The sequence below is a fragment of the Triticum urartu genome, chromosome 7A, assembly GCF_056163025.1.
Source record: "Triticum urartu cultivar PI428250 chromosome 7A, HENAU_Tu73, whole genome shotgun sequence".
In the NCBI taxonomy this organism is placed as follows: domain Eukaryota; kingdom Viridiplantae; phylum Streptophyta; class Magnoliopsida; order Poales; family Poaceae; genus Triticum; species Triticum urartu.
The window spans coordinates 56,811,062-56,829,525 of NC_141879.1; the positions used below are offsets into that span (position 1 = coordinate 56,811,062).

The following is an 18,464-nucleotide window of genomic DNA, read 5'->3' on the forward strand; positions in this document are numbered from 1 at the left end:
TCTGCCAGTGATATTAATTCCTTTTGTGCACTTTCAAATATTTGTGATGATTATGAGTGCAAATTTTCCTCTTCTCTCCAGTTGCTTGGGCACTTTAAATTTTGTGTCCTTTTGATTGGATTGTTTAGACAGTTGGTCTGCAAAAAAATTACAGCTGCACTGTAATTTTTTTTTTGGCAGAATTCAGATAGCTCACAGTAGCTATGTGCCAGCCTTTTCTTCTTTGGAATTTGAGCTGCTCTGTAATTTTTTTGGCAGAATTCAAATAGCTCACAGTAGCTATGTGCCAACCTTTTCTTCTTTGGAATTTGACAGATTTAGAGTAGCAAACAATAGCAGGTCATGGCACAGATTTAAAGGGAAGTGGCAGAGTACCAAACATCACATTACCAAGATAAGTTCGTACACGATCAATGCATCCAGGTCAAGTTCAACACAAATAATAGTGCATACACCAGTAGTTCAACCAAAAGGACTAAACCATAAGTTCAACCAAACAGGACAGATGACCAGTTTAACAATACTGACATACTAACATGACCAGAAAGCACAAGTCTAGCAGGATCACTTCTTTGCTTTTTTCTTGGCTTGCAAATTATGTTTTTTAGGAATCTCCCTCTTCTCTCCACTTGCTTGGCCAGTTGCTTTTCCTTTGCAGTTATCCTGTTGTCTTGCTCTGATCTGAGCATCAGTGTGTGCTTGCTGTTGGAAAAAACAATGCCTTAATATATGAAAAATGCATAAGAAAGGAAATGCATAATCATTACAAGAAATGCATAATTAATGATAAATCTGCAGAATTATATACCTCAGTTTCCTTCATTTTCCTCCCTGTTTTCTTCAAAAAGGCATTCTTTTTCTTCCCTTTTTCTGGATTTTTGTGGCAACCTGTCTTATTGTGGCCTTTGCTGCCACACATACTGCAAGTTATCTTAATCCCATGTTTTGACATCTTATTTCCTTTTGGTGCTTCTCCTTCTTCCCTCCTCCTGTCATTCTTCCTAGGCCTACCAGGCATGCTAACATATCCTGGAGCTTGTGGTCCGGGATTCTGAGAAATAGGCCACCTTTCCTCACCTTCAACTGGTTGCAAACAATGCTCATATATTTTCTTGAACTGCTCAACTGAGTAACACTTTTCAATAAAATCTTCAATTCTTCTACCAGACTTATATATAGCACTTATAGCATGGCAGCAAGGTAGGCCTGCAAGCTGTAAGTACCCAAAAAGCATGTCCTCTTCTCTAAATTTACTGTATAGGTCCTTCCTCTTCCACTGACATGCTTAACCTCAAATCCCTCTTTCCCATTCCAGAGCACGTCACAAAATTGAGTCAATTTGATGCTCACCTTAAGCTTTTTAAAGATATTTGGGCAAATTGGATTGTTAGTCCACTTCTCAGATTTTTCTCTGTTTTCTTGTACCCTCTTTGTCATTTTCTGTCTAACCTTTTCCAACATAGATATGCAAGGATAGAATCTGGCCTCAATGATTGCATTGTTGAATGACTCACAGAGGTTATTGTCCACTGAGTCACATAGTGAACCAACAGGGAAAAAAGCTCTTGCCCAATGCTTAGGCTCTGTTTTCATTATGTCCATTGCCCCTTCAGGTGTGTCTTGAGCTAACTTTGCTTTTCTATACATGAAATCTTCTCTGTTTGCAGCCTTTGCTATAGCCCAAAACTTCTTCTGTAGAGCATGCTCTCTATGCTTTTTTCTCCAGTTAGCATATATGTGTAGCACACATCCTGTGTTGTGCCTTTGGCAGATAATCTTGCATGCTGCTAATTAAACCCTACATGATAATTGTATGCAAATTAAACCATACTACCACTCATAAATTGATAAAGAAATGTGCTATAAAATAAGTACACCAGGTCATGCTCTGTCGAGGCGACCAAACATCATGACTAAAAAATGCTATAAAATAAGTAGACTAGGTCGTGCTCCGTCGAGGCGACCAGACATCATGACTAAAGTATGCTATAAAATAAGTAGACTAGGTTGTGCTCCGTCGAGGCGACCAAACAACAATAATTAACAACATGGTCATAAAGATCATAAATTACCTTTTGTTGATCAGAAATGAACACCCAGCCTTCACCTTGATTGTTTATGTCCAAGTCTTTGATAAGAAGTCCAATAAACCATTCCCAACTTTTTGTTGTTTCTTGCTCTTCTATTGCCCAAGCAATTGGGTACATTTGGTTGTTAGCATCCCTACCAACAGCACAAAGGAGCTCACCTTGACATGCTCCTTTAAAGAAGCAACCATCAAGGCCAATCACCCTTCTACATGCTTTAAAACCCTTTTTCATAGCATTGAAACACACATAGAATCTCTGGAATATATTTTGGTCCATATATTCAGGATCCAATCCAACAAGTATGGTACTGCCAGGATTGCTTCTCAGCAATTCTAGCTGGTAGTCAAAGACCTTAGTGTACTCCTCTTTCATCCCTTCTAATAGCTTATGTGACACTATCTTCTTTGCAGCCTTGCACTTTGATGTTGATACATCAGCAAAGAAATCCTTCAAAACAGTGGCCTTAATGCTGTCAATCTTCCAAGTGGGGTTGGCCCTTAAGATATCCTCATATCTTCTAGCAATCACTTTAGCAGTTACAAGGTGATTGTCCCTGTTTGGAGCACACATATGTTCACTCTCATATGTCAAAACCTGAAATCTGGAACACCTGCTTGTCTTTGCTCCATAAATGAGCCATGGACATCCTGGCCAACCACACTTGGCCCTAATCCTTTCATCCTCTGACTTCATGAAAATAATACTTCTTTTTGTGAGCAGTCCATATTTTATTAGTGCTTTTTTCATCTGATTCTTGCTCCTGAACACCATCCCTAAACAGAAAGTAGGAATCTCTGTCTTTGGGTTATACCTGATGAATTGGCTCTTCCTCCTAACAATATGGCCATCATCATCTGTTTGATCATCATATGAGTAGTCCTCATCATCTGAGTCGAAGTAATCTTCTCCTATCACTTCTTCCACATTTGCCACTAGATCAATTGGAACAGCACCTGAAGGATTACTTTCAGCCCACCTCTTAGAGGCTCTGATTTTCTTCTTAAAGGCATTTGCTTGTTCCCTTAGTTCCACATATTCTTCATCCAATCCACTGTCATCACTACCTGCCACATAGTCAGTATCATCAGCATCGCTATCTGAATCTTCAGAACCACTGTCATCATGTACTGCCTCTTCTTGTACTTGTTGGATTGTTGGCTGTTGAGTTCCTGCTATAGTGATTGCAGCAGCAGTACCACCTTGTGATGCAGGATCTAGTACCTGAGAGCTGCCGGATATGAGATCTGCGCACACATTCACTTGAGAGCATTGCCCTATATCATCCCTCTGTTTCTTTAGAAACTTATGTTTTGTAGGGCTACTAAGTATTTCAGTTATTACTCCTCTCTGATTTGGTACAAGCACATGATCATCTTCTGCAGTTATAATACAGTCAGGTGCAGTATCACTTTCTTCATCAGCATCAATACCTATCTCATCCTCAAAGTCACTAACACTGTCTTCACTGCCACTTTGATTATCCTGCTCCCCAAAATATTCCACATAAACCTCAGCTACTCCACCATCAGTAGTGTATTCTGACATCTTCATACAACCAACATCATCAAAGAGAAATAACAAGCCATTCACTAGTTCTTTACTAGGCAATAGAAAGTAAATTTTCATACTTCCTTTACAAGTTACGTGATCACCAAGAAAGCCTTTGACCTCAGGTAGGGACACTTTGTCCCTCTCTAACTCTGACATTGCCTCATCCCCACCAACATAATCCAAATTTGGCCCAATTCGAACAAATTGCCCACCAAAATTAAACCGCACAGTCAATTTCTCACTTGGATCCATGGTCACAACACAAACCCTAGCCTGCATTGCCACAAATTTTTTTCAACAATCAACGAGGAATACAACTAATCCAAACTAAATTGAAGATCAAATCCAACTTTTTCGCACAAACAGAAAGACCTACAAACCTAAAAAATTCAGAGCTCACAACCCTAACTAGAGCCTGTGATTGGCGGCAGATGCAACTACCAGAAGAATGCAAGACATGGATGAGGATTACCGATGTTTCCACCAGCCGTTGCGATCGTCTTGCTATCCTCGATATCAGTCCCGATCGCCATTGCCGCCGCACAGGAAGGGGAAGGAGAAGGGACAGGAAGGGGAACCGTCAAGGGAGGCAGCGGTTTGGTGATGAGGTTTAAGAGCTGCGATGGTAGGGCCCGTGGTCAGTCCAGCTGGTGAGTATTTCCCGTCCCAAATCTGCCACATACGCAAACCCGCTCAACACAAACGAGTACTCGCACAAATCAGCCGGGATAAGCCGGGATTATAAAGTACAGGGTGGCAATTTCAGGGATTGGGAGTTTAAGATTTGATTCAGACTTCGAATACGAATTCAGGGTTTTTTTTAGACTTTTTCCCTTTCACTAATTACAAACCGAAGCACCACCACAGCCCAACCTTATCTACTACTCCTATATCTAACAGAGAAAAAAAATCTCCAGGTCGTGTCTATCGCCTCCTCCCCTCCCAATCTTCCCCCAAATCTTTCCCCATGCCAGTGGTTAGAGCCGGAGGAGCTCCATCACGACCTTGCTGTTCTCCGAGCCCTCCTCGCGCCGGTGGACTAGCACGCAGGTGGTGAGAGTGGGGGAGCTCCCTCACGTCGTGGCTCTACTCTGGGAGTCTGGGTCATCCTCGCACCGGCGGCCTCGGACGAATCAGAGACGGCCATCTCGGCGCAGCCCGGGTTCCATCGGGATGGGTCACTGGCCTACCCCCGCCTCCTCGCTGCCTCCATCAACGCCGGCAAGAGCTGGAGTTGCCTGATGCAATCATTCCCGCCACGGCCCTGCAAGCCATCACCGCGCAACTGATTCCTGCTCGCACAGGCGGCCTCGGATGCACCTGATGCGGCCATCCCCAGGCAGCGGATTGAGTATGTGCGCTCGACCCTCCTCTGCTTCGGGCCCTCCCTGTGCCGGCCGCCCTTGCCTTCACGCAACTGTGCCTAAGGACATGATTCGAAGTTTTAGCTGCAGTTGGCTTACCCTGATGGATACCATTAGGAACTTCTCCACCGCCAGCAACATCATCCTTTGAAGTCGTCCGGATGACTGGTGAGTCCCACCTTACCTTTTAGTTTAGATTTGGGTTCCACGCCATGATTTACATGTCAGCATATGATGGGAAATGAGCATAACGTGCTAATTGGTCTCTTCCTTCGTTATATTGTTTTAGTTTTATTCATACAAGTGAATATCCAATCTCAGCAGACCCAATACAAGAATAAGTAGTTGCCCTTCAAAGACCAGGTACACCGCAGTTGGCCTCACTACTAAACTCGGCCTTTTGCTTTTTATTTTCCAGGTGTTGTTCAACCTTTGCAAATGATGAGAGGAAGACAAGGAGAATGATGCAATATTGTAAGTCGCATCCCTATTTTTCATTTATTGACCTATAGGCATGACTCCCTTTTTCTTGGTCTATTGCACGATATGTTCGCAGGTGATTCAGATTTACTCAATGTTTTTTCATCAGTATCTAATTATAGTTTAGGGTAGAATATGTATTAATCCTGTTTTTTCTTATGGAAATGGCAGGAGCATTGCCAATGCATCTACTTATTGGACGTGGACTGTCATATTCCCATCGGCATATCAAATATATTTCTTTATAGCAACGCCATGGATTTCCTATCATGTTTAGCTTCACTCCAAGGCAAGCTACACCCCCACCTCTCTCTCATGGAATTTTTATAGAACACTATCAATGAGACTGAACCTCATGTCTTTTGGATTTGTCATTGACTTTTCCATTTATTTGAGGCCCAATCAAAAAAGTTTATGTAATTTTCTGGCTGACTTTCTTTGCCTACCTGCCCGGGACACTTTTATATTGAGAACTATAGTTGGTGCATTTAAGATCTGAACATATGTTTGGTACAAGGTAATTATGCCAGTAGCGTTTTGGGGGATCAGTACACTTGAATTCTTAGAAGACACTCTTTTCGACCCATAGCAGCAAGATTTTGGTCTTCAACTCTTTTGCAGGAAGAGTGCTACTGATAATACAAAGGTATACATGAAATAATAGATTACTGAAGAGTTGATCAGCTCAACTCCGTTGAAATATCTTAAGAGGATGAGATAAATACCTTCGCAAAAAAGCATAATGTACGCAGTACCATCTGAAAGGAAAATTACTATCTCCAAGACTTCAACCACCTTATATGTAATGCCTCTGCCTATTGTTGACTCTCATTTGTGTGCCATATAGTACATTTATGTACTTGAGATAAGATGTAACATTTTAAAGTTATGCTGTTTATATCACCTTACGTTATGTGTGATATTAGGTTATTCCCATTTAATACAATTTTTCATTAATTGTCCATATTTCTATGGGAAACAACATCGTTTATAAATGACGCAAGAGCATATTTATCTTTATACTATTAATCATGTGTGCTTGGACACAAGTTGTATTGTTCTTCTTATTCATGTGGACTTCTAATCTATAGTTTTTCAACTAACGTTTCACGCATTTATCTCATGATTTTAGCATGTGTTCCCGCAGCAACGTGCGGGGTATCATCTAGTTTCATCTACTTGTCCGCCGGAATTCCCCGCGCTCGCTGCAGTCGGTGTGGAACCGCGGAGGGGCCTCCCTGGCTGCCACCTGGCAACGGAGGCCGTCGCAACACTACACTAGTCTTCGAGTTTGGCTAACCACCACACCTACTGCATGCTAGTGACTAACTGTACGCGGATTATAAAAGAACCAGCGTAGCCGCGCTATTTATTGTCCAGTGCCTCGCTTAGATTTTTAATTATTTTAAAACATTATTGAAACATGATTTTTGTTAATGTGAACACATTTTGAAAGTTCACGAACATGCATAAAAATGTTGGCCAATGCAAAAAAAAGTTCATGAACTAGAAAAAGGTTCATGAATTCACTAATTTAAGAAAATAGTTCACAAAAATGATCATGGGTTTGAAAACAAAATCACGGAATTGAAAAAGTTCATCAAATTTTAAAAAATGTTCATCAATTTTGTAAAAAAGTCATCAAAATATAAAAAAGTTCATCAATTTTGAAAAAACATCATCGAATTTGAAAAAAAAAGTTCACAAATTTGAAAAACATTCATTGAGTCATTGAATTTGAAAAAAGTTTGTGAATTTTATAGAAATTATTCATGAATTTGAAAAGGTTCACGAATTTTAAAAGAAGCAAAAAAAAGAAGAACGAGAAAATGAAACAAAAAATAAATACATGAATAGCGAAGGCGCAAACAGTAGGAAGAAGAGAAAAAAAGAAGTAAACGGGCACACCTATTGAGGTGGCTAGTTGGTTATTGTGGTTCGAATTGAAGGAAGAGCTCTGGAATTCGACTCCGGCCCCCGCTTGTTTCTTGAAGTTTAATAAAAAAGGAAAAATAAAGAAAATGTAAATGAGCCGGCCTAGAATATTAAGATTTGAGGAAGCTTTGCTGATGGTTGCAGGTTTCAAGGAGCTGGTCATTGCTAAGTGGCTGGAACAAGCCTGGCTTCAGAATACACTAGATGATTGGCTAGGTAGAGTAAGGTTCCTGAGGCAATTTCTAAGAGGTTGGGGTGCAAATACCAGTAGTGAAATTAAGAAAAGGAGACAATAACTATTGCATGATATCAAACTGTTACATGCTCAAGCTATGCATTGAGTACAACAAGACGCGGGGGGGGGGGGGGGGGGGGGGGGGGATAGGAAATGTTGGCGTGGTTGTGCGAGCAATCATTGCCTGGGCATGAGCATGAATGTATGGGCTGGCTTGGTCGATATTTCTTGGGCTGGGCTTACCAAATGTATACTTTTCAGTAAAAACATATTCACATCATATTAAAATAATTATTATCCATTAATATATGTTCATAGTGTATTTAAAATTACTCATAGTGTATTAAAAAATGTTTATCTTCAATTTAAATTTTGGTAATGATGTAGTTCAAAAATGATCATGGCGCATTAAAAAGTGTTTGCCATGTATTCAGAAATTTTTATCGTACATTTCAAAAATTGGTTATATTGTAGTTAAAAAATGTTCATGACATTTACCATTCAAAATATATGTTTGTAGCTTTTAAAAATCAAACTTTAAAAGTTGCTCTTGACAATTTCAAAAAAATGTTAAGCAAATGTAAAAAGATTGGACGTAAAACATTTGAAAAAAAATGTTCATGACATATAACACATGTTCACCAATATTAAAAAAATGTGCAAACATGTATTTATAAAAAGGTTTTACATGTGTTTAAAAATGGTTGACGTGTAACTACAAAAATCTTAATGTCTATTTAAAAATAATAAAATGGAAAAAATGCAAGAAATTAAAAAACAGGAAAATAAAACTAAAAACTAAAAACCAAAAGAAAGCCAGAGTCGATGAAAACACATAAAAAAGGATGATTCTTCAAAACTACGACGCTAGATCCACTCGATTCGCTAGTGAGTTACGGCCCGTGTCAAAACGCAAGAGGCGAGAGCAATGTTCGTCTTGCAAGAGGCGATATATAGCATTTGCGTCCAGGGCCTCTGTCACATACTTCCCTTGTTGGGCTGGTGTTGGGCTAGGCTAGGGTACCGTTACGACGCCCACTCGAATGCCGCAGAGGAAGTTGTCGCCGCACCAGCCGCCTCCGAGTGTGCCCTATCCAATTAATGTGTCCGAGGAGGACGTGTTTTTCATCGCTCAAGTAGTCATGATGATAACGATTGGTTTTAGTTTACTGTATCTATCTTATATGTGGAATGTCATGTTGAACATTTACTATATCGAAGATGCTGCATTTTGAGGAGAAACTGAGGGCCGGGGTAGGATGCCCGTCGTTCGCCCGGCTATCCACGGACACATTCGGACGTGTTCACGGACAAATGGGGCGTCCATTTTTGGTTTTACTAGAAGATGCCCTTAATTAGCAGTCGCAATATCACAGGCCGTAGCAGGGACCGGTTAGGCCTTATACAATAGGAGATGCTTAGGGGAGGTGTTTAGAGAAATAAACCAGGCTTTTCTTAAGCACCGGTGCTTATTTGTACAGGATACACGCTTAACTAAGTGTCTCTCCTGTAGAAATAGGCACCGGTGCTTCAGAAAAATCCGATTTATTTTTCTAAGCATCTCTCTAAGCACCTTCCATTGTACAAAGCCTTAATGGCGATGCTTGATGAATCTTCATACAGGCGCCAACCACCGGGCTATGATTCGGATAGGCGTGCCCTACGCTCCCGTGGGACTGTCGAACGAACCCTTGCATGCGTGCATGCTCCTGTGTTATCTCAGCTACCACACACAACTTGATCGTCCGGCCGGTCGATCTACTGGTGATGGTCCAGCTAGCTAGCTCTTATATTACAGGCTGTTGGCAAGGACCAGGGGAGGAGGAGGAGCCTTCGCAAGATCTCTCCCTGTCCCCCTCCCATTTCCTCAATCATAGGCCCTTCCCTTTCACGAATATATATAGATCCGACGCAGCTGGCCGAACTGGAGCTCCGCCCGTGCACGTACCAGCCACCGCGATAGCTCCCTCGGATTCATCTACTGATTTTCCGTTCTCGGGTGTAGCTAGGTCTCAGTCGACTGAGACTTAACCAACTCTAAGTCAGATGACATAACATGTAAGAAAGAAAAGAAAAAAACTAAAAAGAAAATTTTACACCGATCTTTGTGTAAGGTCTCATGGATATAGCATCGACTAAGACTTGGTTAAATCTTAGTCGAGTGAGATTCAGCGATCCCGTTCTCGAAATTGCGCCGGCCGGCCATGTCGACCTTGACACTTGGCTCTGAAACCACACTGCTGAGGCTGTGTAAATGCGAGCTGGTACTTGTAGAACCCATCATGCATGATTAGCGGGCGTTCATCATTGGCCGATCGCCATAATTAAGCATGGATTAGGGACCGTGATCCGCTCTCTCCTTCACCAATGCGCTTGATTAACCACTGGATAATAATGATAATAATGGGAGCGTACGATAATCAAGTGTGGAACATGACACTAGATGGCAGGACCTGGCGATCGAGGACGTACGTACACTTGTGTACTTGCGATGGGCTGCAATGGCAACGGCAACGGCAATGGGCATGCACACGGGTGGAGTCGTTGGGACAGACACACGCAACGCAATGATTTCCGTCGACGGATTCCCCCGGCGGCCCGTCAACGTCGCCGATCGAGACCACATCGCAACGAACCACCGGCCGGCTCGCCATGTGGAAGCTCAGACGTCGCCGTCCATCGCCTGCCCCGCGGCGCCGCGCGATACGACCGGCCGGCCGCCGTCGCCCTCACCCGCCGCCCTCAAGGGCCGCGGCCACCATCGGTCGCGCGACAGACGGACGGACGGACGTGCTCACTCCGCATGCATGGATGCATGCAGGCAGGCTCGGTCGCTCAGACTCTGAAACTCTACCGGCCGCTTCTCTTTGATCGATTTGACCGGTCCATGACAGTATGACACGATGCACGATGCACGTTCAGTCGATTCCCCGGAGCTAGCCGCGGGTCGCCGTCGTCCCGGACCGCCTTTGGCGACGACGGCGACGGCGGCGCCCCGCTCGCTGTCCGCCGCAGACAATGCGCGGTACGTACCGGTGACAGCCTAACCTTCAAGCCCTTCGTGCCTGCTTTGTCTGGCCGGTGTCTGGCCGAACTCTCTGTTCTTTCTTGCTTTCTACCTGCATGCATGCAGCTGGTAATCCATCTCACATCCATCGTATCGAATCCAATCTAGACAGCATTTACGCTGAAAGCGAGTCGACGGAGCGGGCTCTCTCTCTCTCTCTCTCTCTCTCTCTCTCTCTCTCTCTCTCTCTCTCTCTCTCTCTATCTATCTCTCTCTCTGTGCAGTGCACGCATGCATTGCATGGCATGTTGCATGTATCGTCGTCGACGCCAGCGTCCCTAGGGAGACCGGAAGAACGTTCGCATAAGTTAGTTAGGTGTGTGCCTGCATGCATGCGCGCGTGTGTCTGTACAGTGTGTACGTGCACGACTCTTCGCTCTTCTTGTTTGTTACATGCACGACCCTTAGTACAGGCTACAGTTGATGGAGTACCGTTCTCTTGTTCGAGCCCTGCTATGCTGGTACGTGTAGGTCAGTAGGTCTGAATCCGCTTGTCTGGAACCTTTGCTTTGCTGGTCCTGATTTGGGCATGACCCGGACGACCGTGCATGCAAGGACGCACTGTGCTCAACGTTACGTGCATAGACCCATCTCTATAAACGCGCACACGCATATCCTATTCTATAAGCAGTTTCAAGAGACTGGGTCGGCATATTATTTTGAGATTTTTTTTCCGCATCGCCGACAATCTTGAAATAAATTTAGAAAAATGCGAGCAGCTGAGACACCACTGTCTTTCTAACCATCCAACCACAGATTGTTTCGCAAACGTTACATGATGATCGGCAGTCGCTCATTCGCGCGCGCCTTTGTTTACTCTCAAGCTTAGACGACCCAAGGTTAGTTACCCATGCGTGTGACGTGTGCACAAGGATATGATCCAGCTCCGGTTAGGTTGTCAATTAGTGCAGAAAGCTGGACTAATGGGCCTGCAGCCAGCTCTTGTCATCATAGAATAAAAATGCAGAGGATCAGGGCATAGTTCACGCATGCAGGCTTGAGTTGACATTACTACGTCCATACTTTGCCGGCTCCATTTGCGATAAGTGCCAACATTATGCTGCCACTAGGTTGAGCGCCCATGCAGCCCTGCTGAACAAATGCAGGACACGAGCGAACGCATGGGATGATGGGAGGCCGGCGCTCTGCTCCTCCTGATCGACCAGTGCTGACCACATACATCGTCCCGGGAAATATCCTCAAATGGACCTGAACCAGAACCAACTTGGCTGGGCGGCAGTGGGCTGGCAGTATTTATTAAATCGCGGCCTGTCGATCTTCACGCATTAGTTGGGCCCTACGTTTAACCCCCAGGTATCGTGTCAGTGGGGATGCAAAGCTCTGTAAGTGTGTATCGATCTGCTTGTAGTACAGTAATTTTGAAAGGCGAAAAGTTTCGGTGCAAACTCAACCTAGAGCTTTCTTTAATTAGCATGACAAAGTTAATTTGAATATAATATATTATCTCAAATGATAAGTGCCACACATTGGGTGTGTGACATTCTAGTCCCGACGTTTTTCGATGGCAATTCCAGTCACGAAAGGATGGCAAATTCCAGCAGCACACTGCAAGTTTGTGTAAAACAAATAAACTGGAGCACAAAATTTGTCATTTTTGAAAACTAAAGTTGACATCCTCGTGTAACTAAACTTGTCATCAAAAACTTTCGGAGTTGCCGTGTGCTCGTGCCACATGTCAGGTTTTTATCAAGGTCCACTTTAAGGGTCACTCCGATTCAAAATGATTTTCATTTTTTGGGGGGAGACTCTAGTCTTTGAAAAGTTATATGAGTGAGGTTGTTTGATCCTTTTCATGGACTTGTTTGCAGTATACTTTATAGGAATTTTTCAGTAACTCCAAACCTCGCGAAACTGTTTTATGTTTTGCATATGGTTCAATCAAACAATCTTGCGCGTGTTCTTGTTGCTACACAGGTAGTACTTCTTAGAATCACTTATAAAGAGGTCTGGGAGCGAATGGAAAGCTGTACATCCACGTGCTAACAGAGTACTCACTCGTCTTAATTTACCGATTAGTTAAAAGAAAAGATGTTTCCATAAACAAGGATCATCCAGTCCAGTGCGTTGCATAATGCGGGTCTTGTAATAAACAAAAAACACAAAGCGTGGAGCCAAATGTGCGTACTTGCAATTGAATCAGCGGCTCGGAGAAGTCGGAGTCGCTTGCTCGGAGATCAGGGAGGGCGATGATGCCTGTTGGTGAGAAGTGATGACGATGACACCGGTGTGTGATGTTGACGAGACCCTCTATGTGAGGTGTGTGTGGTGTATTAGTGAGTGCCGCTCAGCGGTTTGTGACGGTTTTTGCCCGGTTTTCCGTTTATTAACCGGGCAACTCTCTTCTACTTAATTAATGGATGAGGCAAATCTTTTGCCTCCGTTTCGAAAAAAATTTGAATCAGCGGCGATGAGCCTCCGCAGCTCCCAAGTGATAAACGGATAGGAAGGAATGTCGGATCGACCTCCAACTTAGCATTGCGTTGGCGCACGGTACCTCAGCAACCAGTTTAAAGTATATAAAAAATTGAATGAGTTCAAAAAATTATTTCATCTTTGTAAAAATAGGGAGCGCCTATCAATCGCTTCGTTTCAAAATTCGTTAGATTTGCACCCAACTGCTCACAATCTGCTTTCCTCATCCAACCATCTTCATCGAGGCACGATCTGATCCAACCCTCCTCGGGCAACCGCTGGCCTACCTGTCCCATTCGCCTGCCTCCACCCCTCTCCCCTACCGGCCGGCACTGTTGCACACCGCCTCGCGGCACTACCCTCCTACCATGTGTTGATTGCCGTCGTCGCAGCCAACCCCCCAAAGCCCATCGATCTGCAACAACTCCAGAGAGCCCAGCCCCCCCCCCCCCCCTCCCTTCCCGGGATGAAAAGCCAATTTTCTGTCATAGAAGTAGGAACCCATCACATCTATGATGACACGTGTTTTGATCACAATTATCGTCATAGAAGTGTCACATTCATGACAGTAAAAGTTCCATAATTTCTCGGAAGTTTCTTTTTTCTGTAGTGGTCGGACACCGTCTCGCCGCACCCCCTCCCGTGAACCTTCCCCACCGTGGATTGGTTTCCCCGTTGCGACCATCCCCCCAAAGCCCCTCGATCTGCAGCAACTCTAGAGACCCCAACGCTCGTTTTTTTTGTTAGATTCACAGCTCGGCAGTGGCGGATCTAGGGGTGGGGTGGTGGGGGCCATGGCCCCCACATACCATTTGCAGAACTTTTTTTACTAGTGCATTCATATGCATATTCAGTACTTTATTAACTCGAAAAGCTTCAGCGAGACATCCCGCAGCGATCGCTTAATGCGATAAATAGTCGTTGCAGAAAAGAACTGTCACCGGTAACCGTAGCAGGCGCCAAATAGGGAACGCCGCGACCCATCTTCTAGTCTTAGTGGGCGATTAGCTCAACACTCACAACAAGCGATACATAGCATTTGGGATATCTCGTCTACTGCAGAACAGATATAGCCTCTCGCCTTCAACACCGCACAGCCATTCTAACAGGTTCATAAGATCTACTGTGTCGCTCGTTTTTCCATTCACATCTCTCAAAACTGCTGCAGATGTGCTCAGCCAGAAGATGATATTCATCTATTCTTTCTATGTGGCTTTGCTAGAGCTTGTAGGCAAACGCAACAAAAATATCACGGAGTCAAATCTTTACTGTGGAGGCTAAGCTTGTAGGCCAAGATTTTTTGCTCTTCTCCACACATAGCGCACCGGTGTGCCAGTTATCGTCAGTGCCTCATCTTTGAAAAAGATGGTCCACCTCCGTTTCAAAAAAAAGAAAAGATGGTCCACTCCACTCCAAAGGCTCCCAAGCTAGTTGAAACTGAAAGGGGTGGCCATCCTTCAAGCAGGGAGCCACCTATCATCGGAAGATGCAACCACTAGCCACTAACACATGGTCAATGAATTTGTTTGTGCGGCACACTTATGATCAAGGTCAATGAATTAAAACATAGTGTCAAAAACGCTCTTATATTATAGGACAGAGGAATGGCTCTGTTTATGAATTTGTAAACTGTCAAAACGTTTATTATTTAGGAACAGATGATGTATCAGAAACACAGCGCAGGATCATCATCTGTCCTCTGTGACACGAGAATCCGGCACCGCTCCTGGTCCTGGTGTTAGTCATTCCCAGTACACGATAACGCAAAGTCGTTAATTTTATGGATGGATCAACTGGCGCTGGGCGGCGTCCGTACAGTGGGGGAGATACGTTTGCAGGGCAGGGAGATATGGCCATGATCGATCCTGTCTGCAGCAGCAGCCGCCACTGTAGCTAGCGACACTGGCTGGTCCGGCCCGGGCATTGAAAGCCGTGTTCTCTCCACCACTCCACGGCTCCCCGTCTACCTGTATCTTTGCCTGCCTGTTCTCTCCTCTTCTTTTGTGTTTTTGTACGTCTGTAAAGTAAAAGGATGCACTTTGAGTGGAGGTTTCACGCCACGCTTTCTACTGCAGAAGATGTCAACCCTGGCTGGCCGGCTCCTTTCCTTCCCCGCCGCTCAAGCTGCTCTCTCATTTCCTGCCTCCCCACTTGGAGATGATCAGGTCCTATTAAGTTCTGGCAGCTGGCCTTGACCTTGTATTTTGAACAGGTGTTCTAGCATTGACTTTGTGCACACATGGTGCCCTGTCATGCATACTCTGAATCACGCAGTTCATCATCCATGATCCATCCATCCATGCATGCATGCATGCACTGGGCGCTCCTTGAGGTTCTCTAACCTATAAGTCAGGCCCCACATGTCACCGGCTGCTAAGTTTTTTTTTTCTTTGTGGGGTGAAGGAGAGTTTTACTCCATAAAATCATGGTTACAATCGTGAGCCAGCTGTTCCTCACAGCACGGCGGACTCGAACTCAACCATACCGCAGTACAACACACTCGGTACGGCTATGATGTGCCAAAAGATGTGCTACCCTGTATTGATCTCTACTAATTTTCAGAGAAACAAACCACCTATCAACCAGAAGTGCCTTAATCTCGGCATCTAAATGACCATAGACCGACCTAGATAAAGTGTCATCTGAAATAGTGGCTAGAACACTTGGCTGCTAAGTTGCCTGACTTACGTCGGAGGATTCGCGCCGCTCGTCGTGACACCAATATCGCTCGCCCCTTATTGTTCTCTGAACAGAATTATACATCTGACTTGATGCATGTCAAGGCGCACTTGGCTTGAAGTGTGGCTCTGCTTTGATATATACTGCAACGATTCGAGCAGCATGTAGAATCTGAACTTACGTACGTGAAGCATCACCAGCCCGCTATAAACTCCTGCACGAACACACACACGTGAGAGGAGAGGAGAGGAGAGGTCCCCTGGATGAGATGAGCAGTGGTTATTGGTGCACTGCAGCACCAGATCCGGACCACTATTAGATTCACCACCACTAGTCTACTCGAGTCCACCACCACCGCTGGTTCACGTACGGTACGGTGAAACCACGGCGAGACAGGTGGTGCGGCCGGGCCCAGGCCCGCCCGGCAAGCCCACGGGCGCCGCGGCCCACCCCCGCCCGCCCGGTACGTACGTGACCCTTCTTGCTGCACCACCTCCGGCCCACCACCACGCGCGGGCGGCGCAGATTTTAACGGACGATGCGCTACGGACAGACGTGGGGTTAAAGGATTGGGAAATCATGATGACCGGCCCCACCACGCAAACCAGAGGGGGCGAGAGATTGGTTAGGAGAGGTAGTCCGTAGGCTGCAGCCTGTAACTTGTCCGTAGGTGTAGAATTTTCGCGCGCGGGCGAGGGCACGGCACCAACCACGGCTGCTATCCATCCATCCGCTCGCCTCCCTGCCACCTCGCCCCTATATATACTCCTCCCCCTCCCTCCCCACCGTCCCATCACCCTCCTCCTCCTCCACATCGCCAGCCAGCAGCCACCGAGTCCAACCAACGAACGGAGGAGCGAGCTCCACCCTCGGACGAGTAATGGCGATCAAGAAGGGAGGCGCGGCGGGGCTGAAGCAGATCCTGAAGCGGTGCTCGAGCCTGGGTCGGCGGCAGCAGCAGCAGGGCCACGGGCAGGAGCAGCGGCACTGGGAGGAGGAGGAGGAGGCGGCGCCGTCGGACGTGCCGCGGGGCCACTTCGCGGTGTACGTGGGCGAGTCGCGGCGGCGGTTCGTGGTGCCCATCGCGGTGCTGGACCGGCCCGAGTTCCGCTCCCTGCTCCGCCGCGCCGAGGAGGAGTTCGGCTTCGGCGGCGCCGGGGACCTGCTCGTGCTCCCCTGCGAGGAGCTCGCCTTCCGCTCCCTCTGCTCCGCCTCCTCCCTCCCCTGCGCCGCCGCCCGCTGAGGCCCCGACCTTCCATTTGTTCGGTCCGTCGGTCCGGCCTGGCGCCATTGCCAGGCGGGCCGACGGCCGGCGAGGTGCAGTGCAGTGTGTAAATACGGATCCATGCATCGATTCGACGCGGCGCATGCGCGTATTAGCGCGCGCCCTTGGAGCCACCATTGATTTGATTGCCGTGTGTGGGCTGGAAGAAGATGGAGGAAGACGAAGAGGAGATCTTTGGAGAGAGAGGGAGAGATTTTTAGAGCTAGTGACGGGTTTAATTACCGGCCGGTGTGTGAGTTAATTTGCGTGTACGTTGTTTGTGACGTGTTGGAGTCCTTTAGCCCTCAGCCTTCTCCAACAGTGGAGGAGAGCTTAATGAGGCGAGGCGAACCGTCATTACACCCCCTTTTTCGCTCTGTACATGCAAGTTAAGATGTGTTTGGCCGGCTAAGCTAGCTAGCTCTAGCGAACGAGGTAATGTGTGCGTGCATGTTTCTTCTCCTCCCCTGGGTTCGGAAATAAACAATGGTGGTTATTCTCATACTCTTGTGCTCTACTATCTTCTTCTCCTCCTCCTTATTTGCATGAGAAGCCCTGCTCGAATATATGGTACGTGCGTGCAGTACACATGATGCTTCGTGATATTTCTCTGTGTGAGCTTCTCAGTCCTTGTTAGACTGTATAGCTTCTGTAGTTGTATACGTATATGTACGTATGATGTAACTTGTACCCCTTCATTATATATATGAGATAGGCCATCTCTAGAGGGTTGAGCCGGTTCCTTCAATTCTATTGTTTGACATGGTATCAGTCTAGGTCAACACGCTTCCGCCCAAACCCTCCAACCCGCTGCCACCGCGGTTTCCTATTGCTTGCGCCGTGCCGCCGCCGTCTCTGTGATCGCGTCGCCTTCGCCATGTCGGGCCCTGCCGCATTCGGCTCCTCCACGGCTAGCTTCTTGCCGGCCTCCCTCGCGGCTCTTCTCTCTCGACCTCTCGATGCCGCCGCGGCTTCCACCTCTCCGATCGGGACGAGGAGTCTCGGGTCCCTTTTCTCCTCGTCGCCGGGTCATGCGATCGTGCCGTATCCAGCTGGTGCCACAGCGGGCGCCCCTTCGTCCGCCTCCTTCAGCGATGTGCCGATCGCCCCGTCTAGTGGGGGGCAGTCCTTCGTGCTGACGACGTCCTCGTCGGCCCTGATGGCTGGCTTCGCTACCTCAGGCTCGGCCCCCTCGTCGTTTGTTCCCGCGACTACAACACCCCCGGCCGCGACTGTGGCTGCAACCGCGGACTCTGTCTCTACGGCGTATACGCCTCCTGCAGTCTACTCTGCGGGCTCTTTGCCGCCGCCGCCGTTTCACTTCGGGAACCTCATCACCATCAAGCTGTCATCAGACAACTACATC

General features: G+C 46.5%; 2 protein-coding genes and 1 long non-coding RNA gene across 3 annotated transcripts; 2 read left to right on the plus strand and 1 right to left on the minus strand.

Annotated features, from left to right (window-relative positions):
* Window positions 1-421: 421 nt before the first annotated feature.
* On the minus strand, window positions 422-3,898 carry LOC125525851 (uncharacterized). Its single transcript, XM_087536039.1, has 2 exons — window positions 2,073-3,898; window positions 422-702 (listed from the first exon to the last, which is right to left on the minus strand). Exons 1-2 carry the CDS (start codon window positions 3,891-3,893, stop codon window positions 565-567), a joined length of 1,959 nt encoding a protein of 652 aa, XP_087392165.1. The 5' UTR covers window positions 3,894-3,898; the 3' UTR covers window positions 422-564.
* Window positions 3,899-4,541: 643 nt separating this feature from the next.
* Window positions 4,542-6,449, plus strand: LOC125522250 (uncharacterized). Its single transcript, XR_007289706.2, has 3 exons — window positions 4,542-5,173; window positions 5,424-5,479; window positions 5,657-6,449. It is a non-coding gene; the product is annotated as an uncharacterized LOC125522250 (long non-coding RNA).
* A 10,163-nt stretch (window positions 6,450-16,612) lies between these two features.
* On the plus strand, window positions 16,613-17,529 carry LOC125521167 (protein SMALL AUXIN UP-REGULATED RNA 51-like). Its single transcript, XM_048686212.2, has one exon. It carries the CDS (start codon window positions 16,715-16,717, stop codon window positions 17,075-17,077), a length of 363 nt encoding a protein of 120 aa, XP_048542169.1. The 5' UTR covers window positions 16,613-16,714; the 3' UTR covers window positions 17,078-17,529.
* Window positions 17,530-18,464: the final 935 nt, after the last annotated feature.